Source organism: Apostichopus japonicus, chromosome 18 (assembly GCF_037975245.1).
Source record: "Apostichopus japonicus isolate 1M-3 chromosome 18, ASM3797524v1, whole genome shotgun sequence".
Classification (NCBI taxonomy): Eukaryota; Metazoa; Echinodermata; class Holothuroidea; order Aspidochirotida; family Stichopodidae; genus Apostichopus; species Apostichopus japonicus.
Window position 1 is genome coordinate 15570711 of NC_092578.1, and position 27926 is coordinate 15598636.

The 27926-nt window shown below is 36.6% G+C and overlaps 1 protein-coding gene across 4 annotated transcripts in view; it reads right to left on the reverse strand.

Moving 5' to 3' along the window:
- LOC139958626 (serine/threonine-protein kinase Nek10-like) overlaps positions 1-27831 on the reverse strand; it is a 44888-nt gene extending 17057 nt beyond the window's left edge. For 3 of the 4 annotated variants that reach the window (XM_071955839.1, XM_071955836.1, XM_071955838.1), the window contains exons 1-21: positions 27610-27831; positions 21476-21667; positions 19837-19897; positions 18743-18843; positions 18160-18220; positions 17433-17470; positions 16464-16590; positions 15511-15592; positions 14384-14451; positions 13621-13700; positions 12518-12604; positions 11686-11815; positions 10465-10556; positions 10052-10151; positions 9592-9634; positions 9024-9085; positions 8152-8238; positions 7736-7903; positions 6738-6866; positions 6127-6316; positions 447-568 (exon numbers count right to left, since the gene is read on the reverse strand). In XM_071955839.1, the coding sequence (XP_071811940.1) occupies positions 447-568; positions 6127-6316; positions 6738-6866; positions 7736-7903; positions 8152-8238; positions 9024-9085; positions 9592-9634; positions 10052-10151; positions 10465-10556; positions 11686-11815; positions 12518-12604; positions 13621-13700; positions 14384-14451; positions 15511-15592; positions 16464-16590; positions 17433-17470; positions 18160-18220; positions 18743-18843; positions 19837-19897; positions 21476-21519 (1872 nt within the window). In that variant the 5' untranslated portion in view covers positions 21520-21667; positions 27610-27831. Of the gene's footprint in view, positions 1-446; positions 569-6126; positions 6317-6737; positions 6867-7735; positions 7904-8151; positions 8239-9023; positions 9086-9591; positions 9635-10051; positions 10152-10464; positions 10557-11685; positions 11816-12517; positions 12605-13620; positions 13701-14383; positions 14452-15510; positions 15593-16463; positions 16591-17432; positions 17471-18159; positions 18221-18742; positions 18844-19836; positions 19898-21475; positions 21668-25231; positions 25348-27609 lie in introns of those variants that run through there. The other variant, XM_071955837.1, reaches the window with a different exon arrangement.
- Positions 27832-27926: the final 95 nt, after the last annotated feature.

A 27926-nucleotide genomic window follows, 5' to 3' on the forward strand; every position in this document is an offset into this window, starting at 1 on the left:
TATATAATATCAATATATAATATCAATAATATCAATCAATTAATATCTATATCAATATATATCATATCATATCAATACATAATTTATATAACATCAATGATATCAATCAATCAATATCAATAATATCAATATATAATATCATATCATATCAATATATAATATATATACAATCAATATATAATATCAAAGGAGATAATATATTAATTTTTTCATTCATATTTTGCCCTCTAAATTTCTTATTCTTGCAGAGTATATCAAAGAAGAACACAAATAGATTCTTCCACATTGAAAATTTCCCACCAAAGCATTTTCTTTTGAAATGAAATAAGCTTTAACTTCTAACAGCAATAGACAGACAGACATACAGACAGAGAGACAAATGAACAGTTATGTTGTGTAATGAAATCAAGCAGCTTGAAAGCTATGAAATTTGAGATGATTCTTACCTGAACAAAGATATTCCATATTCTGTCCTCTGGGAATTTCAGTTTCTTCTCCCTCAGAGAGTTAAAATGTTCGTGGAGTGGTGCGCCCTCTATCAGATCCATAACAATGTAGAGGTTTTCACCTAAAATTATGCAAATATTGGAAGAAAAAGAAAAACACAAACGTTAAAGATGAATTTAAGTTGATCAAAGATGCCAAATATATCTTGATGGGGTGTGGGCTGAGGGAAGGAGGGAGGGTGAGATGGGAGGGAGAGGAAGGGGGAGAGGGGGTGAGGGGGAGACGGAGGGGGAGAGATGGAGGGAAGGAAATTCTAAAGTTGAAATATTATAAACGCGAATGATTTCTCAACAGTTGCAGTGGCCAAGTTGGTAGTGCCCTGTGACTGAGAGAGTCAGACAAGTGCGAAGTCCTGAGTTCAACTCCACATGAGAGCATTTTTTATTTCTGCTCTTTTCATGCTTCCATTCTGAAGTTGAAATATTAGAAACGAACATTATTTCTCAACAGTTGCAGTGGCCAAGTTGGTAGTGCCCTGTGACTGAGAGAGTCAGACAAGCCCCATCACCTGAGTTCAACTCCACATGAGAGCATTTTTTATTTCTGCTCTTTTCCTGCTTCCATTCTGAAGTTGAAATATTAGAAACGAGCATTATTTCTCAACAGTTGCTGTGGCCAAGTTGGTAGTTCTCTGTGACTGAGAGAGTCAGACAAGCTCCATGTCCTGAGTTCAACTCCACATGAGAGCATTTTATTTTTCTGCTCTTTTCCTCCTTCCATTCTGAAGTTGAAATATTAGAAACAAGCATTTATTTCTCATCAGTTGCAGTGGCCAAGTTGGTAGTGCCCTGTGACTGAGAGAGTCAGACAAGCTCCATGTCCTGAGTTCAACTCCACATGAGAGCATTTTTTATTTCTGCTCTTTTCCTCCTTCCATTCTGAAGTTAAAATATTAGAAACGAGCATTATTTCTCAACAGTTGCTGTGGCCAAGTTGGTAGTGCCCTGTGACTGAGAGAGTCAGACAAGCTCCATGTCCTGAGTTCAACTCCAAATGAGAGCATTTTTTATTTCTGCTCTTTTCCTGCTTCCATTCTGAAGTTGAAATATTAGAAACGAGCATTATTTCTCAACAGTTGCTGTGGCCAAGTTGGTAGTTCTCTGTGACTAAGAGAGTCAGACAAGCTCCATGTCCTGAGTTCAACTCCACATGAGAGCATTTTTATTTTCTGTTCTTTTCCTGCTTCCATTCTGAATTCTAAAGTTGAAATATTATAAATGCGAATGATTTCTCATCAGTTGCTGTGGCCAAGTTGGTAGTGCCCTGTGACTGAGAGAGTCAGACAAGCGCGAAGTCCTGAGTTCAACTCCACATGAGAGCATTTTTTATTTCTGCTCTTTTCCTCCTTCCATTCTGAAGCTGAAATATAAAAACGAGCATTATTTCTCAACAGTTGCAGTGGCCAAGTTGGTAGTGCCCTGTGACTGAGAGAGTCAGACAAGCTCCATGTCCTGAGTTCAACTCCACATGAGAGCATTTTTTATTTCTGCTCTTTTCCTCCTTCCATTCTGAAGTTGAAATATTAGAAACGAGCATTATTTCTCCACAGTTGCTGTGGCCAAATTGGTAGTTCTCTGTGACTGAGAGAGTCAGACAAGCTCCATGTCCTGAGTTCAACTCCACATGAGAGCATTTTATTTTTCTGCTCTTTTCCTCCTTCCATTCTGAAGTTGAAATATTAGAAACAAGCATTTATTTCTCATCAGTTGCAGTGGCCAAGTTGGTAGTGCTATGTAATTGAGAGAGTCAGACAAGCTCCATGTCCTGAGTTCAACTCCACATGAGAGCATTTTTTATTTCTGCTCTTTTCCTCCTTCCATTCTGAAGTTGAAATATTAGAAACGAGCATTATTTCTCAACAGTTGCAGTGGCCAAGTTGGTAGTGCCCTGTGACTGAGAGAGTCAGACAAGCTCCATGTCCTGAGTTCAACTCCAAATGAGAGCATTTTTTATTTCTGCTCTTTTCCTGCTTCCATTCTGAAGTTGAAATATTAGAAACGAGCATTATTTCTCAACAGTTGCTGTGGCCAAGTTGGTAGTTCTCTGTGACTAAGAGAGTCAGACAAGCTCCATGTCCTGAGTTCAACTCCACATGAGAGCATTTTTATTTTCTGTTCTTTTCCTGCTTCCATTCTGAATTCTAAAGTTGAAATATTATAAATGCGAATGATTTCTCATCAGTTGCTGTGGCCAAGTTGGTAGTGCCCTGTGACTGAGAGAGTCAGACAAGCGCGAAGTCCTGAGTTCAACTCCACATGAGAGCATTTTTTATTTCTGCTCTTTTCCTCCTTCCATTCTGAAGCTGAAATATAAAAACGAGCATTATTTCTCAACAGTTGCAGTGGCCAAGTTGGTAGTGCCCTGTGACTGAGAGAGTCAGACAAGCTCCATGTCCTGAGTTCAACTCCACATGAGAGCATTTTTTATTTCTGCTCTTTTCCTCCTTCCATTCTGAAGTTGAAATATTAGAAACGAGCATTATTTCTCCACAGTTGCTGTGGCCAAATTGGTAGTTCTCTGTGACTGAGAGAGTCAGACAAGCTCCATGTCCTGAGTTCAACTCCACATGAGAGCATTTTATTTTTCTGCTCTTTTCCTCCTTCCATTCTGAAGTTGAAATATTAGAAACAAGCATTTATTTCTCATCAGTTGCAGTGGCCAAGTTGGTAGTGCTATGTAATTGAGAGAGTCAGACAAGCTCCATGTCCTGAGTTCAACTCCACATGAGAAAATTTTTATTTTTCTGCTCTTTTACTCCTTACATACTGAATTTTTAAGTTGAAATATTAGAAATGAGAATCATTTCTCAACAGTTACAGTGGCCAAGTTGGTAGTGCTATGTAATTGAGAGAGTCAGACAAGCTCCATGTCCTGAGTTCAACTCCACATGAGAGCATTTTATTTTTCTGCTCTTTTCCTCCTTCCATTCTGAAGTTGAAATATTAGAAACAAGCATTTATTTCTCATCAGTTGCAGTGGCCAAGTTGGTAGTGCCCTGTGACTGAGAGAGTCAGACAAGCTCCATGTCCTGAGTTCAACTCCACATGAGAGCATTTTTTATTTCTGCTCTTTTCCTCCTTCCATTCTGAAGTTGAAATATTAGAAACGAGCATTATTTCTCAACAGTTGCTGTGGCCAAGTTGGTAGTGCCCTGTGACTGAGAGAGTCAGACAAGCTCCATGTCCTGAGTTCAACTCCAAATGAGAGCATTTTTTATTTCTGCTCTTTTCCTCCTTCCATTCTGAAGTTGAAATATTAGAAACGAGCATTATTTCTCAACAGTTGCTGTGGCCAAGTTGGTAGTTCTCTGTGACTAAGAGAGTCAGACAAGCTCCATGTCCTGAGTTCAACTCCACATGAGAGCATTTTTATTTTCTGTTCTTTTCCTGCTTCCATTCTGAATTCTAAAGTTGAAATATTATAAATGCGAATGATTTCTCATCAGTTGCTGTGGCCAAGTTGGTAGTGCCCTGTGACTGAGAGAGTCAGACAAGCTCCATGTCCTGAGTTCAACTCCAAATGAAAGCATTTTTTATTTCTGCTCTTTTCCTGCTTCCATTCTGAAGTTGAAATATTAGAAATGAGCATTATTTCTCAACAGTTGCTGTGGCCAAATTGGTAGTTCTCTGTGACTGAGAGAGTCAGACAAGCTCCATGTCCTGAGTTCAACTCCAAATGAGAGCATTTTTTATTTCTGCTCTTTTCCTCCTTCCATTCTGAAGTTGAAATATTAGAAACAAGCATTTATTTCTCATCAGTTGCAGTGGCCAAGTTGGTAGTGCCCTGTGACTGAGAGAGTCAGACAAGCTCCATGTCCTGAGTTCAACTCCAAATGAAAGCATTTTTTATTTCTGCTCTTTTCCTGCTTCCATTCTGAAGTTGAAATATTAGAAACAAGCATTTATTTCTCATCAGTTGCAGTGGCCAAGTTGGTAGTGCCCTGTGACTGAGAGAGTCAGACAAGCTCCATGTCCTGAGTTCAACTCCACATGAGAGCATTTTTTATTTCTGCTCTTTTCATGCTTCCATTCTGAAGTTGAAATATTAGAAATGAGCATTATTTCTCAACAGTTGCTGTGGCCAAGTTGGTAGTGCCCTGTGACTGAGAGAGTCAGACAAGCTCCATGTCCTGAGTTCAACTCCACATGAGAGCATTTTTTATTTCTGCTCTTTTCCTCCTTCCATTCTGAAGTTGAAATATTAGAAACGAGCATTATTTCTCAACAGTTGCTGTGGCCAAGTTGGTAGTGCTCTGTGACTGAGAGGGTCAGACAAGCTCCATGTCCTGAGTTCGACTCCAGCCAGAGCCTTTTAATTTTCTGTTCTATTGAAAAGGTGGAAGTATAAAGGTAAGAAACAAAGTTTTCCCATTGGGAACCAAAATGGTGTAGTTGGTAGTTCTGCCAACAAGCTATTGGACTTTCCTGATTTCCTAATTTGCTGGGTTCAAGCCCAAGTTGTGGTGAGAAAGGTAAGGGAGAGTAAAAGGAGAGAGGCGAGAAAGGGAGAGTAAAAGGAGATCGGGCAGGGAGGGTGTGGCGAGAAGGGGGAGTGGGTAAGGTGAGGAAGAGAGTGAGGCGAGGAAGGTGAGGCGAGGAGGGGTAAGAGGGTGGGTGAAGCGAGAAAGGGTAAGTGATCACGGGCCAAGGAGTTCGCCGGTACCCCCTCCACCTGGCAAGGTTCCCAAGCGGCCAGGTGAGTTCGCTGGTACCCCCTCCCCCTGACAAGGTTCCCAAGTGGTCCTCCCAATCCCAGACAAGGATCAGTGGAGAAAATGTTTTATAAAACGTCTTAAGTCCAAACAAGTGGATCTTTAAATATTTGAAAAGCTCAATCTTTCAGTGTCTCCTCTAATGGTCTAGTAGTAGAGCAGAAGGTTTTGCATCACAGGTTCCCTGGTTCAAAACCAACTTCTGCTTTTGCTTCTTTTAGTAAAAGAAATTTTCCAAGAAAAAATACTACACAAGAAAAACAAAACAAACAGCTGATTTTTCTCACCTTGTTTAGCAGTTTATGCAAAACACAACCATAAAAGTTTATATATTTTAAATATATATATTCATATAGATATATCTTATAGACATATATATAGATATACACATATATATATAGATATATAAATAAAAACAAAGGGAAAATAGTCAATACATCCACTTAGAACCAAGCAATGCAATACAAAGAGATGAGTTTAGTACTCAGGATGTGCTCAGAAATAGTTGAGTGCCAGGCAGATTTGTATGGTAGTGTGATCCACGTCCTGGGGTTCTAAGGGGTGGGGGTGTCCCCCCCCTTTGGAAAATTTTAGCAAATGAGGTATAATCAGATGGCAAATGGTGCAATCTGTTTCTGTTACCAGAGCAAACTTCTGTGCAAACGTCACGGTAGAGGAAAAAGAAAAAAGGCAGAGAAGGTCAAAGGTCTTCGAAGAAGGGATCAAACAGAGGAAGGACTACAGGGTTGGGTAGAAGGCGGGGGGGAGGGGAGAAAAATAAAAACAATGAAACAGGAGTGACAGGGAGAAAAGCTGGTTTGAGAAAGAGCCAGCAAGGGTTGACAAATGAGAGGAATAACAAGTGACTGGAAGAAGGCAATCAAGCAGGCCAGGGAAGAGGTACTCACTTTTATCGTCTGTGAACGTCCTGAAGTATCTCACTACATTAGGGTGTCTTAAGTCCTCCTTGACGATGGTGATTTCACTGATGATACCAGCTATACTCTTCTCCTTCTCCTTGGCTGTCCGGCCGACGGCAGGATTGTTGAACGAGATCTCTTTCAGAGCCAAGAATTTACCCTGAGCATTCTTCTTCACCTTTTTATGAAAAGAGAATAAATGTAATGTTTTTTTAGGTGCAAAGAATGTGGTTACGAAACAGATGTGTATCTTTAAATAATGACATATAGACGACATCGCACACATTTTAGTTTTTATCCGTTATTATAAAATTTCATTATTACAACGTGGATCTAAAATGGATACATAACAAGACTTCTTAGTAATGGATAAAAGTTAAAAACATCACATAGCTATTAAATTTATTTTGATTATTACGACAGCCTGCAGCAACCCAGGGAGTAAAAAATATTCATAAAAAAATCTTTTTTTTAAGGAAAAGCTAATCTAGAATTTTGTTTCAGTTTCAGGCTTTTGCACAGAAATGAATTCAAATAAATTGTGACCACAATGCTATTCATTTGAATTGCCAGATGATGGGGAAGGTGAGGGGACCGACCTTATAAACGCTTCCAAATGCTCCAGTGCCGAGATGTTCGTAGACGGAATAACCTGAAATCGACTGGCTTGGTTCTCTGTTCTGGTTTGTGTCCTGTAAGCTGATCTTCATCTGAGATAACTCAGTTGGCTGAAAAAGACGATAAAATGTAGTCAAGTGATGCAAATATTTTCATACTTAAGTCAACAAAGAAGGCAGCTTGCATATCTAGCAGCTTTGTTTTTGAGATATCACAAACATCGTAAAAAGCAAATAAACTATTTTGACTATGATATCTCTATTCAACATATAAAATGGTAGAATGGACGCAAAGCTTAATGGCTGATGCCAGCCAGGAACAGCCCTAGTAGGTGCAGACACTTTACACTTGTAACAGCCCTAATATGAGCATTCGAGAACATATGTTTCTCAAATCTTTGAAGAAACAGATGCAACATCAACATGAAAGTTTGATCTAATCAGTGACTTTGAACACTCTCCGACCAGCAGAACAATTGTTAACGAATTGTACGATATTTATCCTGTTTGGGTTAGAGATACATTGGAAAAACACAACAACTCTGTGAAGCTAACATTCACTAACATTAAACACTTGATAGCAAAAACTACCCTAAATACTGCCATTAGGATTCACTCTTGTGCACACCTAATTAATTGACCAGTCAACCTATGATTGTAAACACAAGTGCTCTAATGGCCAGCACTAGTTTCCTGTGTGTGAAAACAAGTTTGGCTTGACCACTGAAATAATACTCTGTGTGTTTAACCATGAATTTCTGCAGAGGAGTGTTCAGTACGGCTAGCAGTACCAACTCAGAAAGATATTCAATCTCCCCTGTTTTTGGCCAAAAACAGGGGACTGGTGTGGTTTTTGCTCTAGGCAGGGAAGATCGTAATGTCCAGCCGTTGTCTACAGAATTGTGTTTAAAGTGTTTATATGAGAAGATCTCCACGTGCCCTGCATTAAAACACACATCTTCTTTTTAAGTGGAACTTACCGGCAATGAGTTAAGTTTATCGACCACAGAGCTGTAAGCTTCAATTTCCATGGTGTAGTGACCAACGTCGATGAAGACTGCAAACAGGTCCGGTGAAAATAGCCTCTTAAAAAGTCGACGATTCCTCTCCATGCTGAATAAGAATCTCAAAGCTCGGAAAGCATTTTTCTTGACGAATGAGAGAAAAAATATTTTTTGTTCGAGCCGGTCGAGAGATGGAGAGACAGGAATGGTGATGCACAAAAATTTGTAATCTCTTAATTTCTCATTCTTAAAATCTGTTTGAAATTTATATGGGAATGTTCTCAAGTTGCAATCAGGTTTTGTGATCAGAAAACTTAAAAAAAAAAAAAACGCAAAAAAGAAATAGATTGCAGGGTTAGAGAAGAACTTTACTTTGGATTTAGTCTACTTACTTGTAAGTTATATACTGCCTTGGCGTCCTGTGATTTTGCCGTTTTCGTCGGAAATATAAGCATTCCGATACTGTAGATGCCATTGTTCTATCAAAGCAAGAAAACAACTAAACATAATCAACTAAAAAACAACCTTCTTCTATAAGACAATCGGTCCTAAGACCAACACATAAATGAAATGAAATTATTATTAATATGTAAATTACAATGTAAATCAAGTGTTCTGTGGTATACCTAGCCAGTTATTAAGTTTAACCTTCTTCTATGAGACACGCGGTCCTAAGACAGACCATTACATAAATTAAATTATTATTAATATGTAAATTAGTATGTAAATTAAGTGTTCTGTGGTATACCTTGCCAGTTATTAAGTTTAACCTTCTTCTATGAGACATTTGGTCCTAAGACAGACCATTACATAAATTAAATTATTATTAATATGTAAATTACAATGTAAATTAAGTGTTCTGTGGTATACCTGGCCAGTTATTTAGTTTAACCAATCATGTTGTTTCCTTTTTCTTGCCTTTTTTAAAATTTCTTTTTCATCAATATTATAGCATGGAGCTATTGCATTAACAGACTTTTTCCTTTGTTTTTCATTGGTCTTGTGTTCTACAGACCTATGTGCCTATTTTTCTGGTACAGTCTGACCTCACCTTCCCTCTTAGCTTAGATTTGTCTCATTTTTTGTTGATAAAACAATCCACAGGTGTTTCTTTATTATACCTATTCAAGAAGTGTTTGGCTATTTTTAGTTTGCTCGTTATATGGCACGCACAGGCATGTACATGAAACATTACATTAGGCTACAAGGCCATCACAGTATCATAAATACAGCTTCACACTGAATTGTTTATCACCATGGTTACCTGTACAATGAGTTGGGCGTTTGTATCATTCAGGATAAGCTGTGTCAATGCAGCACAACATGCTGTAAGAGATAAGAAATTAAACATCATTAATTGATAAATAAAAAATAAATAAAAATAAATAAATAAAAAATGCAAAATAAATACAAAATAAATACAAACAAATAAACAAAGGAACACAAACGGTGTCAGTGAAAATGTTTAAAATTGATAAAATAACCTTCGAGATGATAATTTAACGTTTAGAGTAGATTCTTTTCTTATCACTGTTTGCGACTCCAATTTAAAATTAAAACTTCTACCCCAGGTTGCTATGACGACCATGCAACCAGAATTGCATGTCATGGCACATTCCAAACAACATATTCATGTGACCATTCAATCACTCATTAAACCAAGCATGGTACTAAATTTGGTTTTGTTAATTCAATTTTAATGTACAAGATGAGAATAATTGCAAAATTTAAAGTACCATTTTTCGAAAAACATGTTTTTATACCAAAAGATGATCAAAGATAATCCAGAGGGATAATACCATGGAGATAAAGAAAGTAGAATGATGTCCCACCTGATTTTAAAGAGAGCCTTTGATCCCAAGATACTTCCTCTTCCTGAGTGTAAAGAAGTAATCAATATTCATACAACAATTTGGTTTCAAATTTTCTGTTACTTTAAAAAATCTTTCTCCATGTTACTAAAACTCACTACCAATCAAACATACTTCCGATTCATTCAGTGTTCACTGAGAGTTATGGGTGAATTACCCAAAGAAAACTTGCCTATGGCATTAATAAAAGCTCAAGAAATAGAGGACAGTTGAGTGGAAGAGGGGGGAGGGAAGGGAGAGGGGTGGGGAAGGGAGAGGGTAGGAAAGAGATAGGGGGAGGGAGAGGGGGAGGGGTAGAGGGAGGGACTGGCCAGAGACTTGATACATGAAAGTTCTCTAAAGTAAAGGATGTTTGGAATGAGACAAAATACATCTTTGATTCTTGGGGATAAGCTCTCTGTGGATGTGTGATGTTACTTACCGATTCCTCGACAAGTGAGGACACTGACATAAGTCGACCAGCTGGATTCGCACTACGGATGGCCGTGGAGGATGACTTATCTGTTGAAAACTCTCGGTTACTGAAGGGAATGATAAATAATTCAACCTCAGCATGGAACGAACAAATACTGTACATATTAAATGTAATCTGAAAGTAATGACAATCTTATACAATGTATTGTGTCCTACCATCCACATAACATATATTTTTTTATGGAAGAAATAATTATGTAATCTGATCATCCTCAATGTCCTAAATGAATTTATCCCTTTAGTTTGTAACTTTTAGAAATACTGGCTAAACTTTAGGGAGCAGTATCACACCACTCAAATTAAGAAATTTGTTTACTTTTTATTTTGTATGTGGTTATCATTTAATCTCTCTGAACTTACTGTAGTAATGTCAAAAGAAGGGGAATTCCCCCCAACAATCTTATATCATTACTGCTGTCCGGATCCTCAGCTAGCTGGGTCAAACACCAGACCTAAAGGGAGATATGAAAAAAAAACAGGAATTTAAACAGAGAAGTGGGGAAGTTAATATTTATTCTAGTTAAAATTGACATTAGGAGATAAAAGTAGAATAAAGAAACACTATCATTTCGTATAGCTTTGTATCCTACTGTATCATATGGGATATATATATACATATATGGTAGGTTTGATAGACTTGACCACAGGATGCAGACAGTTACCTCTTTACTATGATTCTCAAGGACGATAATCACTAATGATGAATACCTACAGGGATTACGTTACCTGGTAACCACGGATCATGCAATTGACATCGGGAGATAAAGTAGGATAAAGAAACATCATTTCCTATGGTTTTGTGTACTGTATCATATCGGATATTTATACATAGTAGGTTTTGATAGACTTGACCAGGGTGCAGACAGTTACCTCTTCACTATGATTCTCAAGGACGATAATCACTAATGACGAATACCCACAGGGATTACGTTACTTGATAACCATGGATATTGCAATATTTTTTTTTTTACAGGCAATTGGAAGCTTTTCTGGCATAATTTCTATTTTGATATATATCTAAATAGAAGCTTTTATCCAAGGACAAATGACTGATTAGTGCAAGTCAAGGAAAACGAAACATAAAGAAAACATTAATTTACTTAGAGACAAATCTTACGTTATCTTGTAACAACCTGTAATTACAAGAAGAAACCCTGTCCAATGATAATTGATGAAAGCAAGCCAGATACTTTGATAAAGTAAGTTAAGATTATTTGGACGTAAAAACCAGTGCATGAATGATATTAGTATGTTTTCACGAGAAGCTACCTTGACAATTTCTACCAGAAGAACATAAAAGACCCTTGTAACATATAATGTGTAAGAATGTTGTCAGCCAGCCCTGACGTGAAAGGGGTGGGTGGGAGGGGGAGTGTCAAGGAAGAATTGTTTAGAAAGTGAAAGCATCATACTCTGGTGGGAATTTTCAATTTTATGTACAATTTACTAAAAAAGGTTCTTCCTCTTGTACAGATAAACGACAACAAAGAAGAGAAAAGGGGGAATGCTAAACAAAAGGGGAAAGAGGGGCAAATGGGGAGGGAAGAAAGAACACAAATACTACGAGGGAGATCAACTCACCACGTTCCATAAAAGTTGTATGTTGTCGTAGTGTAAAATGCTCAGGAGCATCGGTACGCCATCACAAATCTTGACCTGTTCCCTGACCTGACCCTCCTGGCAGAGTATTCTTAACAGACTAGCTGAGAGCCTGTCAGAGTTAAGAAAAACAATAAGATTACAGATTAAAAACTTGTCTTGTTTAAAGACAGTATCTGCTGTTGTGCTATAGAGTGAAGATAGAATGAAAGACCGTAACATGTTTTACAGTTTACTATTGAAGCCTAACACACACTAATGAAAATGTAATGCTAGCCTACCTTTACTAGGTCTACCATGTTTAACAATTAACTATTGAAGCCTAACACACTAATGCGCACCTAATGTTAGCCTACCTATACTAGGTCTACCATGTTTAACAGTTTAATATTGAAGCCTTCACACACTGATGAGCATGTAATGCTAGCAGCCTACCTATACTAGGTTTATCATGTTTAACCATTTTAGTGTCACTAAAATCTCCCTTTAATATTTCTTTTCTTCAGAGAATAGATTACCCCCATTTTATACAAAACTTTGTCCCAACCAATCCCATCATCCACTGCTGTAAGAAAACATTATAATCTTGATTGTAATACTTCAGTAACAAAACTTTTAATTTTGTCCAGTCTAATTTAAAACAGTATTATTCAACCCATTAGCAGCCCCAAATGTCTTCAGCAAATTCTGCACACTTTGCAAACAAGTCACCCCCCCCCCCCAATATCATCATCAACAACAGAAGGAAGGCTAATTAGTTTAAGTGCAACGGAAACTCTAGTCACTCAAAGGTAAACGCAGAGCTATTACTGACTTTTTTGAAATGACGTCATATTCCTGGATGATATTCAACAGTGTCTCTATACAGTCCAGCTCGGCAACGATGGACCGTGACTCAGCACTAAAAGAAGAAAATAGATCGATACATCGGTGGTTATAAATAGGGATTACCAAATTAGTAACAAGATAATTGCAAAATATTAAATTTAGAAGACAATACCTCAAAAGCAATACTTTGTGATGTGAAGCTCACAGAATATTTTAAAAGTATGAGAGAGACAACAAATTTTTTTTTAGGAAACGGCTTATCTGATGCAAAGCCTATGTACGGTCGGTAAATATAGAAGTTTTAGAGGACGTGTGTCCTTTTGATCCTAGCAGAATCTCTTCTTCAAAGGTTAGTTTGCCTACTAGGATCGAAACATCAGGCCCTCAAAAAAATTACATAGACCACACTACATCATCAAAACAGAACGGTGATTTCATAACTAGTAGTTCACTTTCAGAAATTGTGTCCCTTTACTTGCAGTAACAAATCATCCATTAACATCATTACACAGTGGCCGTGATATAAATTGCATTAAAAGAGAATAAAAGCTAATCTGGGGAACAACGTCAGAGGCTGAATTTAGAAAAAAAAAACAACCAGTAATTGGGTTACATCTTTGAAAAGAAAAATAGGGCAATTATTAAACCACATGATATGTATTATTTAAAGGGCTGGTTTTATCCATAATTCTTAAAAATTAGGGGGAATGAATCTAACAACAGAAATGACATTGCAACTTTTAATATTTGTCTTACATAGTTAAATATAATAGTAATTAATTGAACAATCCTTCAAATTATGAGTATTTAATCTCTGTAAGTAGAACTATTGGTATACATATAGATATACATAACTATCTCTTTAAGCTGTTTTCACTCAGGATTCTTATTTCACACGCAGGTTCAATTTCATCTTGAAATTTTCAGCCTCGAGCAATGTTGCATCTCTAAATTAGCTTTATCTGTTGTAAACATTGAACATGTGCAAAGAAATTTTGTCCTTGAAGACAGAAAGATCTAACAAGGCAAACAAGACAAATTGATTTTAAAAGTAAAAAGAATGAAAAGAAAGATTGTTTTAACTTTTACCTCGAAGCTAGGCTGGTAAGAGCGTGCAGAGAACAGTGTAGAATGAGAACATCGTTAGCGGATAACAGCATCACCAAAGGCTGCCAAAAAAAAAAAAGGGGGGGAAAAAAAGAATTTCGGGTTTAGTCATGTAGAATAATGAAAATGCTATAAGGAAAAGAAAGGTTACAGCTGCTACCTTGTTCATCCATATAAATTTAAAAAGTGACAAGTATGCTATAGATTTGTTTTTTTATATAATAAGATGATTTATGTTCGTTTGAAAAACTCTGGAACTGCTGTTTTAACAAGTAAAGGCCCGGTCACACTAAAGAGATATTTTATCGGAATACGGTCCGATTTTTCCGATTTTAGGCCGAAGAGTGAGGTTTGTGGTAGTGAATGTAATGAATGCAGTGGAATATTCGAATACCTACTCCAAATCTGAGGGGTTCTGGAACGGACTACATTCTGAAGTGACGTCACATCGCAAAATGATAAAAATCGGAAGAGAAATCTGATAGCTATCCGATAAATGGAAACAGAGTCAATATCAAAAGTTAGGAGAGGGCTATTCCACATCGGAATGGCTCAACAGATAGCAAATCAGGTCCTTCATCACTGTAGCTAGAAGACCCGAACGAAAAACTGGCTGTTTTGATTCCTCCGGGAAAATCGGATAGTATTCCGATAAAAAATCGGTATAGTGACTTTCTGCCTATTCCCGTATGGCTTTGCCATTCGACATTTCATGTCTAACTCTATTGCTTAGAAACTTTCTCACCTCATGAGCACCACATGCTATCAACCAAGATCTTTGCCTGATGCTACCAGACAGCTTTTGGAAAATATCTGTAACAGAATGTAAGAATAATACTTTTTTATAAAGATGGATTCTAGATTACAATATGTAACATACACAACTATGCCCTCATCTTTTAGTTGTTCCAGTTTATAACATGCTACTGCAACATTTAACATCTAGTTACCACATAATAAAGACTTAATTTTCCATGTTACTTGACAAGTGAGACGGTAAGACCTACCCGGACGAGAAAATGTGACTGCAAATAAACAAAATTACAACAATTCCACTGTAAAAGAATGAAAAGCATTTCTCTACTACAAAGAACTGATCTAAAGAAGCTGATTTATAAATTATATCTCATCTTATCATAATTTTCTTTTCAAGGACCTATAATTTTCTTTTCGAACTCAAGGACGTATAATTTCTTCTTATCCAAAGAGATGGACTTGGCTAACAATTAGAATTTAAACTTTGTTACCATGACAACTTCAGTCCTTATTCTATTCAAAGAAGGCTAGGCTAGGAAGGCCAGTTATAAATGTGTGGTAGGTTAAGGCCAGGTGATCTTTGTTACAGGTTTTTGCTCAACATTTTACATATCTTTTCATGACATACATGCACCAGACCTTACAAGTATAATTTCTGTTGACGAGTCTTGAATGGTGAGTATTTAGCCAGATAATTTAACATACATTATTACATCCAGTTTTTTTGGCTAAGACTTAAATGAAGAAAATCCAGGTGTAAATTTAATTTTGAATGATGAAAGCAGGAATATATTTCTAATCATTCTGAAATTTGTGAAAATTTAACCCATCAATAACTGTTATGTATTCATATTACGATGCTTCTTAACTTTGAGAATCAAATTTTGAGAAAAACAAAACTTTTATGGACATGCACAGACGACATCGCAGATGTGGTACAAAACGTGTCAAATGGAAATTGTTGTTCTCTCAAAATCCCGGCACATAGAAATTGAATACAAATACTAAGAATGGGTTCTTCTTTCAACCAGTCAAACATAAATTTTCCCACTGGACTATCCCTTTCTAGTCAAAGGAGTGAGAGAGAGAGATAAAATAAAAATAAAGTTGACTCACTGGTCATCTCTTTTAGAATATCCAGCATAAATGGATCCTGTTCCCCGCATCCTACGTAGGTCTTTGTTGCTGCTTTAAATTTCTGTGAAATTGTGACAGTGAAGATAGTGAGAGTGCAGCGGGTGTGTGGAGACATGTAAGTGAGGAGTCAAATAAAATGATCAGTTGTTAAAGTTTAACACAAACAAATTAGATCATACTTCATAATGTCTTTGGTACTATTAGCGGTCATTTCTGAGAGAATTTCGGGTTACAATAGGGGTCAGTTGCTATCAACTGAAAAGTGGAGAGAAAAATTATGCTTGGACAAAAGAACCAAAGAACAACTGATGATCACCCTAGCTAATGGACGAAAAGTATCATATTAAGTTTCACTTGAAGTACCAGGTCAGAATCCCAGGATGAAAATAATGCCTTACAACTTCCAATTATGTAGTCAATCAAGAATGACAATTTTCAGGAATTCCAGACATTGAGTGAAAGGTTCAATATCATAGCTGTTGCCAAATTATTGCTCTTAAGACTTGCTAAAAACACTTTTCTAATAATTAAAAACATTGTCTCCCTTCATCACCTCCTCAACCCCCCCCCCCCCCTATCCCCTCCCACTCCCAATTACACACCAATATTCATGCATATATGCCACTTCTGTAAGAGAGGTATGAACCAACAACACAGACTTTCCATTAAAATTACTTTACACAACATGTATCATCTTACCTTTACCAAAAAGATCATCCTTCCCTATCCCCACCCTCCTTCCCCACCCCCCTAAATAATACACCATATTCCTTGTGTATGTCATCCCTATTTGAGGTGAACCAACAACGACACAGACTTCCCAAGTTAACAAGTATATTCAACATGTGTCATCTACTAAAATGTTGTTTCCCAGGAGCTCTGGAGCAAAGGGCCAAGGAAATTTATGAAAGGTTAAAAGGTTACATACAAACCTCTGTGAGCACCTTTACTCCCCCAAGTTCAAAAAGTTTCTTCTGGAAGTAAGCGTCTCTGAGGAACAGTCTCAGACAGATTAAGACACGAACTATGTTCTCGGGCGGCGCCCTATCCACCCATTCTCTGAAAAGTTAAACGTTGACAGATATTCACCGTTTGTCGTTTACGTTTAATAAAAACATCTTATAAAACAATAATGGTGTAATTCTATCCACCCCACAGGAGGGCAGAGAATAAACTCCTTGGGGTACAATAACCAGGAAAGGGCACGTGACATTATTCAGTCTTGGATCACAGGAATTTCTTTCTCTACCAGGTAATGGCTCTCCTTACTTGGAATTAATATAGAGATTCTGGTTAGCCCCCCCCCCCCCCACCCCTATCTTGTTTTCTTACAATTATTTCCAACAGTATCTGTCAAAACCTGTTTAACTGAAAGATTGCCATTTCCCATCTAGTTCAGTTGGGAATAAAACAATTTTTACTGATCCTTAAATGATTAAATTACAACGTATTATTTTGGATTTCTTCAAAATATGTGAATACCTTGTGATTTAAAACACTACCCACCTCACCACCACACGGATTAGCAATCATTCCTTCCCCCCACAACTTATTCCCACCCCCCACACAACTTGAGAATGTTCTGCTAATTTCAGACATGCCACGATATTGTTGCATAAAAGGTTACATTGAACAAAGTGGCAGAATAAGATAATCATTTGACTATGCAGGGAAAGACATTTTGACTATAGATGGTTATACAGAATGAGACTGAGAAATATTTATAGAAATCCACAAAGAGATCCTAGACTGCTAATGTAATTTACATGATGGATGTGTGACTTTTTCAAATCAGTCAAGAATAAATAGAGAAAGGAAAAATACAATAAAGTCATAAATTGAGAGCGCTTCCATGCATGAAGCGCTATATAAATGGCAGCATATATATAGCTGAGACTTACGAGGAACACAGTCTGTGCTTCACCAAGGCAGAGAATATCTACAGGGAGAAAAAACGGATAAATGGATGATCAAGCTATATCACCATGGAAACGAAGGTACTTAATAAAACACAGTTTGCAGAGGAGACATATTACAACACTGTACATATCATGTTAATACAGTAATTGATAGAATTGTAAGTCTTGTGGCTGAGTTCTTATATATGTGACAAGTCGATGTTCGTAAGTAGCTTTTTTCCGAAATCGCGTGACAATAAAATGTGTCGGAGGTGGGGGCTTGTGGTATGTTTCAAATGTCATCTCTTTTAAGCTGTAAATCAGATATGCTTTGGTGAAGTGTTTGTTTGTTGCTTTCTTTCTTTCTTTCTTTCTTTTTGCAGATTATTAATCACTCATATGAAAAACCTCTGGACAAGGACAATTCCCTGATTAATGAGTAATAGTGAAAGTATCTCTGGGTCGGCCAACCACCATGGCAAGATTTAATGATCAACTCATGACTCCAGTCATTTCAATTAAAATAAAGAAGTTTTTAGTATACAGTCCCTTTAAATGGATCTCTATCAAATTTAAAATAAAAAGAAAAGGATTAAATAACCGTTATCTGACAGTAAGTTTCAGCAAAAATTCATAAATATGCATATGTATTCATACATATTCATATGTATATATATATATAAATATATATGTACTCATACATATTCAGTGAAACACTTAATTTAGTTACCTGATAGAAATTCTTCTGTAAATGATGAGTGCTGAAATGTCTTTCCTGTTGATACCTTGAGCTGAACAAAAGGAACAAAGTATTAAAAAAAAGTTATCGACAAGAGATTTCACATCATGTTACCATGGTAACACAATTTGTATTCATTAAATTGTGTCAATAAAGGGCTTCTCTTTTGATAACATGCATTCAATTTATCGCCAAAAATTACGTTAAATGCTAAATACCACATTTTCACCTAGATCTTGACAGTTTCATAATTGCCTTAGTGTAACTGGAACGTGTTACAGATGTGTCAATTATAACAAAAGATTAATACAAAGATGATTTTTCATTTACTAAATTATTGAAAGTATACATATGAACTGTGTAAACGTATGTAGGCCTTACACATGCACGTCCTACCGTACATCACTATCACATTGCATAAGTCCCGTCAACAATCATTGCTACTTGCAAAATATTACATTTGTCATAAAAATTAAACAACTATTCTGTGTTGTTGTAAGGTGATTAGAGAGAATTATACAAACTTTCAAAAGGAAATTTTGCTTTCCTAGCCAAGGAGTATACCGAAACTGACCTGAATTTCTCGAGTGCCAGGGCCTCTGATCCTTGATTGACCGGGATAAATTCATTGTTGTTGTTATTGTTCAAACACTCCTCAGATTCGATAGAAGGCAGCTAAGATACGAGAGAAGAATGTTTTATCAACCAAAGCAAATCACAACAAGATAAGATATTCAGAAAATATTACTTTGGAAATTAGTACTAGAGTAGTTTCAATTATGACATACTCAGCCTGATGGGATGTAACAAAACACATCCCTCACCCTCTCCCCCCCCCCCCCCTTCCTCCCATTACAGCCAGTCACTTTCCACTGCCTCCTTTATACAGGTACCTATTATTTTCCATTTCTTGCAGTTTGAATTTTGACATTACACAACTTTAAGACATACAAACTATTAATACAACCGTTGGCTCTAAGATGACTCTAAGTGCAATAAAGTGAGAGTGCAGTTGTCGCATGGAGATAGGTAAGTCAAAAGTGAAGTTAATCAGATATATCAGCATCTTCAATGTTGACAAACATTATAAGTCAACAGATGACAACACAATATCATAACCCACCCCTCCCCCTCCAATCCACATATTAGTGGGAAATTCAAACAAGGGACAGAAGCACCTCATTCTCCACTAAGGACAAAACCTGACATTTGGTTTATGTACCCCTTGCTTAGCACCTACGAATGGCATGCTGGGAATTCCACAATGATTACTTTCATATGCAGTAATAATCTGTTGAAGGTATGTAAAAGAAACACTGATGCTTAGAGAAAGTCTGCTGGGAGTTCCTAGCTCCCACAAGCTAGACTTGTAGACTGGTTGCTCTCAGTTTGTCCAAAGATAAAAGTTGCAAAGAACAGGATTATCTCACAAGATAAATGTATAACCTGACAGATCACACTGCATTGACATTTTCTTTTCTTGTTCTTTTACCAGAAATAAAAATGATTGTCTCTAGAAAATCTCAAGTTTGGTGGGAGAGTTGGACAACTGACTAGAATCAAGTGACAACCCTGAAAACTCAGCCATGATAAAAGATCCTAACAACTGCCACAAAATTGTTGGAGGGTCGTTTACGTTCATGCATGTAATCCAATATGTTTGTTTACCTGCTGTTTACTAGCTGGAGAGTTCAGAAGTTCAAGCAATCTCACAAGCTCTTTTACTTCCCTGAAATTGAAAAATAAAGAGAAAAAAAATCTGTCACTGTTTGACAGAATGTATAGCCAAATCACAAAATATGTTCTATAGGAGGCTTGCTAGTTAGGTAACATTGAAGGGAACAGAAACCCAACCATCAACTTTAGCCTACATGACATATTAGCTTATATGAGTTTCTTTGTGATGAACTACTCCCACTAAATAGCTACCAAAAATCTTGCTTCTTTTGGGAGATACAGTATATATACCAGTTTAAAATCTATGGGGCTGGGGCTGTCACTTTGTAAATTTGTGAATGTCATATTGCCATGTGACCAGGATCAGGGAAACTGGCAGATTAGATAATGAACACTGACACATACTTTTAACGCAAGAAAATTTCATTATTGGAGATGGAAAAAGATAAATAGATATTTCACTTATACGATCTACTGTAGAGACAAGTCATAAATTTGATACACTGGTTATATTAGAAATTTCCATGGTAACCATTACTAAAAGAGAGCAACATAATGAAAAGACAATTTTTACGAAGGAAGACATAAAAACTTGTTCCATAAAATACTCAAATAATTCTCTTTTTTTGAGTTCCGTATATTTCTGGTACTATAAAGCATTAAGATAAATATTGGGACACTAGTAAAAAGTTTAAAAAAAAAATTATGATTATTTGAAAGTGCCGGCAAATATACATGAGATCGATAGTTTGTTGTGATGAAAGGGAACTTTAGATAATTTAATCTTATTTGATTTGACTTTTTAAAAAAAGGACAAAAAATTCAAACTGGTGAGCTGATTTACTTCCAGTTTTGTTTTCAAATATTGAATAAATAATATCATTTGCAAAACAAAACAAAAAGGCATTTCAGGTTTTAAAGTTACTGTGCCTGGAAGATTATGTTATTACAGTAATATCTTACTAAAATACTTACTTTAATAATAATAATAATATAATAATAATAATCAGCAGTTATATTTACTTTACTCTGAAATTCTTGCATGAACTAGATACTTCTTGAACTGTTTAGTTCTTTTAGGATTCAGCTGGAATGACTTTGTAAAACTAAATATATTAAGATCACAAAATGCTATACAAATTGGTCACAAGTACTGCTTTACAAGTGTAAAGATGCATAGCAATTTTCTACACAGGAACTATAGTATACAATGAGAAAAACAAATTCAGAGCCTACAATAATGCATACACAAAAATTTGAACATTAAGTCATTCCCTGATATGTATAACAAAGTACACAAATTTAGGGACACGCAAAGTGACCACACTCCACCCAGGGAGTTGTTATGGAAACAACTCCCTGCTGCACCATAATACCAGTGACTGTACTCAACCTTCATAGAAAAGGATAAGGTGCGAAAAAATAACCTAGCAGCTAACTTAGTCAACAAAACAGGAAAAAGAAAAAATAGCATCGCAATTCAATTAAGATGGATGAAAAGCCAATAAATATTGTAAAGAACATATGATGGTGTGTTTGATCAAAATATTGAACACACTAACAATTACCGCATATCATGCACACAACACAACATATAGACAGTTAGAATTGATAGCCTAATGGAACTTACTTATTCTGGTCAGTCTGTTTACTCTTCTTCTCTCCGCTGGGCATCGTGACCGTTATCTCCAGAATCCTTTTCACATGATTAAGAAGAAACTAGGCAGGTCAGAATCTGCCAACTCTCTCATTAACAAAGACTCAAACCTGCCACTAAACACCTCCCTGATAGTATTACAACCTCAGATCCGCTTCACTGAACCTGAAAATTAGAGAAAAACAGTGCATCATTTATGGATACAAACTTTTTTCATGGATACAAAGATGTTGATACAAAGATGTTTGTTTTATCCTCTTGCTTTACTGCTAGCTACTGCTATGGTCACATTTCCACCACAGGGGTAAGCTTCAGTGGAAAGCTGGTTACCCTGCCTTTTTCTCTGTTTCATGGTTAGGGTGTCAGTCAACAGGGTGGGAGAGGAGGAGGGGGGGGGGGAGAAGCTTTCATATAAAGCCTCACCAAAGGTGGAGGATCAAGTTACAGGCTGTTAGTCAGTCTGCATATCTGTACTTGTATTTCTAGAATACTTGTTCTGGTCCTGTCCTAATACTAAGCTCTTTGTACTCTTAGTCACTAGATTCCTACCAAGGAAAATTCTATTTTAATTTACTTATTACTATACCCATGTTGTTATATGTTTAACAAGTCCTACAAGCCTGTCAAGTGTTATGATAATCTCTAAACTTGTCTGAACAAAAACCTATGAGCAATTTATTACAACATTACAGTATAGAGTATAGTGTACTTAACATGAACTGATAGACAAGCATTTTACCCTGTTACTAAGGATGTATACACTGACAACCTCTCAAAACTCAGCAATATGCCACATGTATGTGGAATAACAGTAGCATGCCCAGTCTCCTTGACATATATGCCAGCAATGGTTTATATAGTTGTTCTTGATATTAAACTGTGACCAAAATTACCGACTATTTGCACCTTTCTGTGTGACAAAAAATATAACACACACATTTTTGGAATATTGAATAAATTGCTTATTGAGTTTAATACTAAGAAATTTATTTTTTTATTTACAACTTGAAATATATATCATTAACTACTTAATAAGCCCATTAAAACCTGAAATGATTGCCTCCAAGATAATTTTCATATTAACACCAAGTTGACCCCCCTTTACCATCCCTCCCCCTCCTTCCCCCATACAGTACCACAGATAGTCACTAACAATTGAACCTTCAAACATTTCATACACCATACAGCTAAAACTATATCATTACTCTGCAGAGGTAACCATTTGCAGCTGATCTACTTGAAATAATTTTACTTAAATTTCAAGCAGAAATATTTACTGTTCATGTGATACTTTTTAAGACAAGTCACCCACGAAAAAACCTGGGCACAAAAAAACGAAAAACTGCCAAATGACTGATCCACTCTCAACCCCAGTCCTCTTCCATCGAGACTGTGACTGTGTGTGACTGTGTGTTTCACGGTTCCCCTAAAAGGGGAACATAATGCTACACATGATCTCACTGTTTGTGATTAAAGGCATTGAAGACTCGCGCACAAAGAAACGTCTCATGCCGGTAATCTGACCTAGTTTCGTATGAGGTGTAACATAAGTGTTAGCCATCACCATCGATCCCAGAAAATACACACACAGCTTGCTACCGTCGGTAATAAGACACTAGTGCACAGTCAATACATGCAGCTACGGTCAATACCCACAACACAGTGTACATAGCAGCGATGGACATCTCAGATAAAAGATAACAAGGTATCACGTTTCATTACTGTCTGCATTTTGTAGCGACAAGAAGAAAACTTCACTAGCAAGCAACGGAAAGGTAACTTTTTCAGATGGCGGCACACGGTTTGGGGCAAGTCTTCAATGCCTTTAAACCAAAGAACAAAGGAAACATCATGTGTACTGTCCAAGAAAGATGGGGAACATTACACACCACACCCGAGATACCTTGACATCAACTCTGTAGTTCACAACCCTGGGTCACACATTGAATTAATACAATACAATACAATACTGAGTTTCTCGACATCTCACAAGACAATTGTAGGCTATTCATTTCCACTAACAGAGAAAATACACACAAAAGGGAAATCAATAGTGGCTCTTAGTCACATACACCTGCTAGTGGACGGTAATCAATAACCATAGGAAGCCAAAAGTAATGCCAAACATAATGTCACTATTGTCATCAAGTCTCAGAGACAATTTTTAAGGAATTATTCAGCTCAGTTGACCAATACAATATAGAAGGTTCATAGAACCCCTTTTTTTTTTTTACTGTGTAGTTTTTTGCAATCACTTTGTTGTCAATGTGCGATGGGGTTCAGTAATCAGCTTACAGTAGTAACTACAGGAACTCACAATGAATTTGCAAGTTAACAAGTGCTGATTAAAAGAGTATCATATGATAAGAGAGACTACGGAAATGGTATTTGACAAGTGTTGGGAAGTATCATTGAAATATATGTATATATGCTACTACTGTGCAATATTGTCACAAATATTATCATCCAAAGATATTTAGCAAATAAAGCAGGAAATTTGATTATAGATATTTTGAAATATATCCATTGTTTTACTGTTAAGGGAAGCAATATAGGTCCTAGCAGATGAAGTTGGAGAGCAGGAAGCATGGAGGTGGGGGGAGGGGGGATACGACGGTAAGTCACAACTGCTTTTATGAAAAGGTACATTTTTATATAGAGTACTTGTCAGTAATGCAGTAGATAATGAAGGTTAACAAATCATTTAAAACAGAATCGGTAAATTATGTACTATTTTGAAATCGAAATTATTTCAGTAATATTTATATATAACTTTTAAAACTACAATTTTTCTAGGTTGAAACCTAATTATGGGGTATCAATATAACACTGATCTCAGTTTTAAACAAAACAAAATTACATTCTGGTTCGTAAAATATATAATGACTGGCACTGCACAACTATGCAACACAACTACATGGAATTACCAACTGACAGACTCCACTAACAATATTATGACCCTGTTCATATATCAAACCAAGGGCCTGTCACCGTGTTAAAAGGTTACAGTACCAGTTCATGCTAGACACATTAGGATGGGAGTGCTAATGTTGTGGGGAGACAGAGGTAAACACTTAAGACATAAGTACATTGACTGGAGGGGCCAGTCATGGAGGGCGCACAGTGTTAAAAGGTTACCAGTTCACACTCTAGGCACGGTAGAATGAGAGTGCTAAGGTTGTGGGGAGATAGGTAAGCGAGGAAAGAAGTGAATAAAGTTCAACACATTGTCTCTGCATCAAATGGACTTTCTGTATACAATATGTCTAACTGTAAACACAAGACTAGAAAGTCAAAGACCTTGAGGGGGGGGGGGGCTGAAGGGGGCACACTAAGAGCTCTTGGATGTTGCAATTAAAGGCGAACCCGAATGAACCCTGGTATATACATCATGCAGTGTACCATACAATACCAACGTGTATAAAACCATGTTTCTTTTGATCCAGATGGGTGGCTGACCTGGAGGTAAAAACACTCTTGGATCTGATCCAGATCTGATCTAGAGTATTGACATACTCTTGAGGAGTGTGGTTTGCACTGGTTATCCCCATTGGGTATGTGAATTCGATCTGGCCTTTAGGAAATTATAAGTAGACCTTTTGAAACATAACTGACATACCAAATCTTCACATTAACCCAACTTACAAACCTCATCACATTTCATAACTGTGAGGAGAGTAGTTATTTATGCGGCTATGTATAGATGTATAATAGAAAAGAAATAATTACCTTACAAAGCAAAAAGAAGATAGATAATTCTTTCAAGACTGTGTTGGTTCAAAATTTGCTGTAATCAGGTAGTTGATCCAGAGGAAATTCAAAAAAATATCAAATAAATCCAACTTCCAAGGGTAAAAAGATATTTAATTTACCTTCACAGATTAAACTTATACTTTTCAACTCAACTGTCCCACATGAACCACACTGATAACACAAGTAAAATTCCTTCAAGCATCAACAACTGGTCTTGACATTGCAAATGTCTCGCTTGAGTAGTTCCGACCAACAGTAACACTATCCAGTGAGGTTTAGACTTTTCAATAGGACTCAGGTTATTTAATCTGGACACAATGGTACCTATTGTTAACCAATGAAATACCTATAACAAGATCATGTGAACTGGATAAAAGCCAGTTTACAATTGACCTGCCAATCATAGGATCACCTATAGTTAAAGACTTTTTCTTGATTACAGCAAATTTCAGGGTATCATTCTGGAATTCAATGATGGAAGTAGCACAGTAAATTGAAGTCAAATAAAGTGAAAGCATCAGGCTAAAGTTTTAAGTTGTAGTTCTTTTCAAACCCAAAGGGAATACAATTTGTAAGAAAATGAATAAAAGTCATTCGAAACACAATTTCTAAATAATACCGTTGTATAACTTTTCAAAGATTATTTTGCAAGAGTTTTAATTATCCCAGGAGTTCTCCTGATTTTTTTCTCCTTTTTTTTTTGGGGGGGGGGGGTTGTTTTGCAGTAATATGGAAGAAATATTCAAAGCTATAAATATAATTTTTCTTTGTACTAAATTTTCATAGACATGTTATAAATGTAGCCAATCATTTTCAAGCCAATGAGATATATGGGGGAAAAAAATGCTTTATCAATGTTTTAAACACTTGTTGTTTTTGTAAACCCTTCGTGACTGATGTTAAAAGAAAAAGAAAAAAATAGGATATAGAACTGATCATCATTTCAGACACACCAACACTTGATAACAAAGCCTCTTAAATGAAACGATCACAACAGTGACTACACACTTGCATCACAATGTAAGGTTGTTACACACACATAAATGACCTTTACTTTTAGTGCTTAAGTAAAGCAATACCTGAACAACCGTCAGTAAGCGTACCCGTTTCCAAGATATTATCAACATTCTCAAAAGTCAATATTAAGAAGTAGGTAATACCGCAGGGATCCGCAAACACGATTCAAACCAAACTGTAAACAAATAATCCAGTCAGGCCTTAGAAGATAAAATACCCAATCGACCAATAGGAACAGGGCTACACTGCTGTCCATGTCATATTATGACTAGCTATAAATTCCCCTTTACAATGGGTGGGTTCTTGGAAAATTGTCCTACAATTTTTTGGTTTGCATATGTGTAACCTTAAATTTTGTTAAGAAATGAAAAAAAATTCAAATACACAAATCCTATCTGTGTGTGTGTGTGTGTTTTTGATGCATTGTATTTTAAAATTTCAAATTTAATAATCTGAAAACTCCCTGAGACCATGACTACAGTATGTGCTTCATTTTTTTAGAAGGCTAGTGATAAATTTGGTAGTTTTATTACTAGCTTTAGTACTTGTTGAATGTATACATAAACAGTACTAACAAAAGGAGAGAATAGTATACAAATAATGAATGGTTATGAGTGCAATAGTGCAAATATATCATGAGTTGAAAGATGGAATGTTCCATTCAACGAGGCGCAGCTGAGTTGAATGGAATAAATTACACACACAGATGGGATCTGTGTTTTTGACTTTATACCATAAGATATAGTTTTGGGGTGTTTTAAGGCTTAGGTGTCCGAACTTCACAGTGTCCATGCTACTACTGTACAACAAACTTGCTTTATATTTCATCTCAGCCCACATGAAATTAACAGATCTGTGAACAGTTACCAGACTAGCCTAGGTCTTGTTACTGTTAGACATGCACTAGCAAAGGTAGCCTTGGTTGGTAACTTTCCCCAGTTTTGATGTAAGTACTTTTAGGCTAAGCCTACATTAACAAGTTCAAACAAGTCTAAAATTACTTTCATACACAATCACTAAAGTACAAATCCACCAACATTTTCCTTGTGGTATCCGATTACATTCCTTTATTTTAAGTTGTCCGTTATGTAAATACAACTGTCTACTATGCAAGCACTAACATTGGGCCTAACTGTTCGGCTATGTATTATTCTGGCTCAACGATTGTTTACATGCGGACTTGTGTAGGGCCTATATACTTTACTGTACTCTTGACACAAGGATTAGTTACCACATATGACTACTGGCACTAGTAGTAGTACTGCGACTACAAACGATAGGCATTTGTGGCCTAGCCTCAAAGCTTCCTTCGCAACGTTTACCGTTTCCATACTTACCGTAAACAGTCAAGTCGTTTTCATGAAAAAAGGATAGTGCTCCACGAAACCAAATGCGGCAATGGTTTGTACAATCTAAAAAACAAACTGTCTGGTAGAGTAAGCTAAAAGACACATTCCACTTAGTCTACCATTTCATGAAATGGCATTTAGCCGAAATTTTCCAGAGCCGAAGGAATCTGCGACTACAAGAATCGCCGGTGCCGCGAAAGTGAGGGCGTTTGATGACAACAAGTTAGCTATAGCCGGTTTTTGTTGTTGTATATGGCACATAATAGAGAAGATCCTGCTAGGATCGAAACGTCAGTCCAACTTAC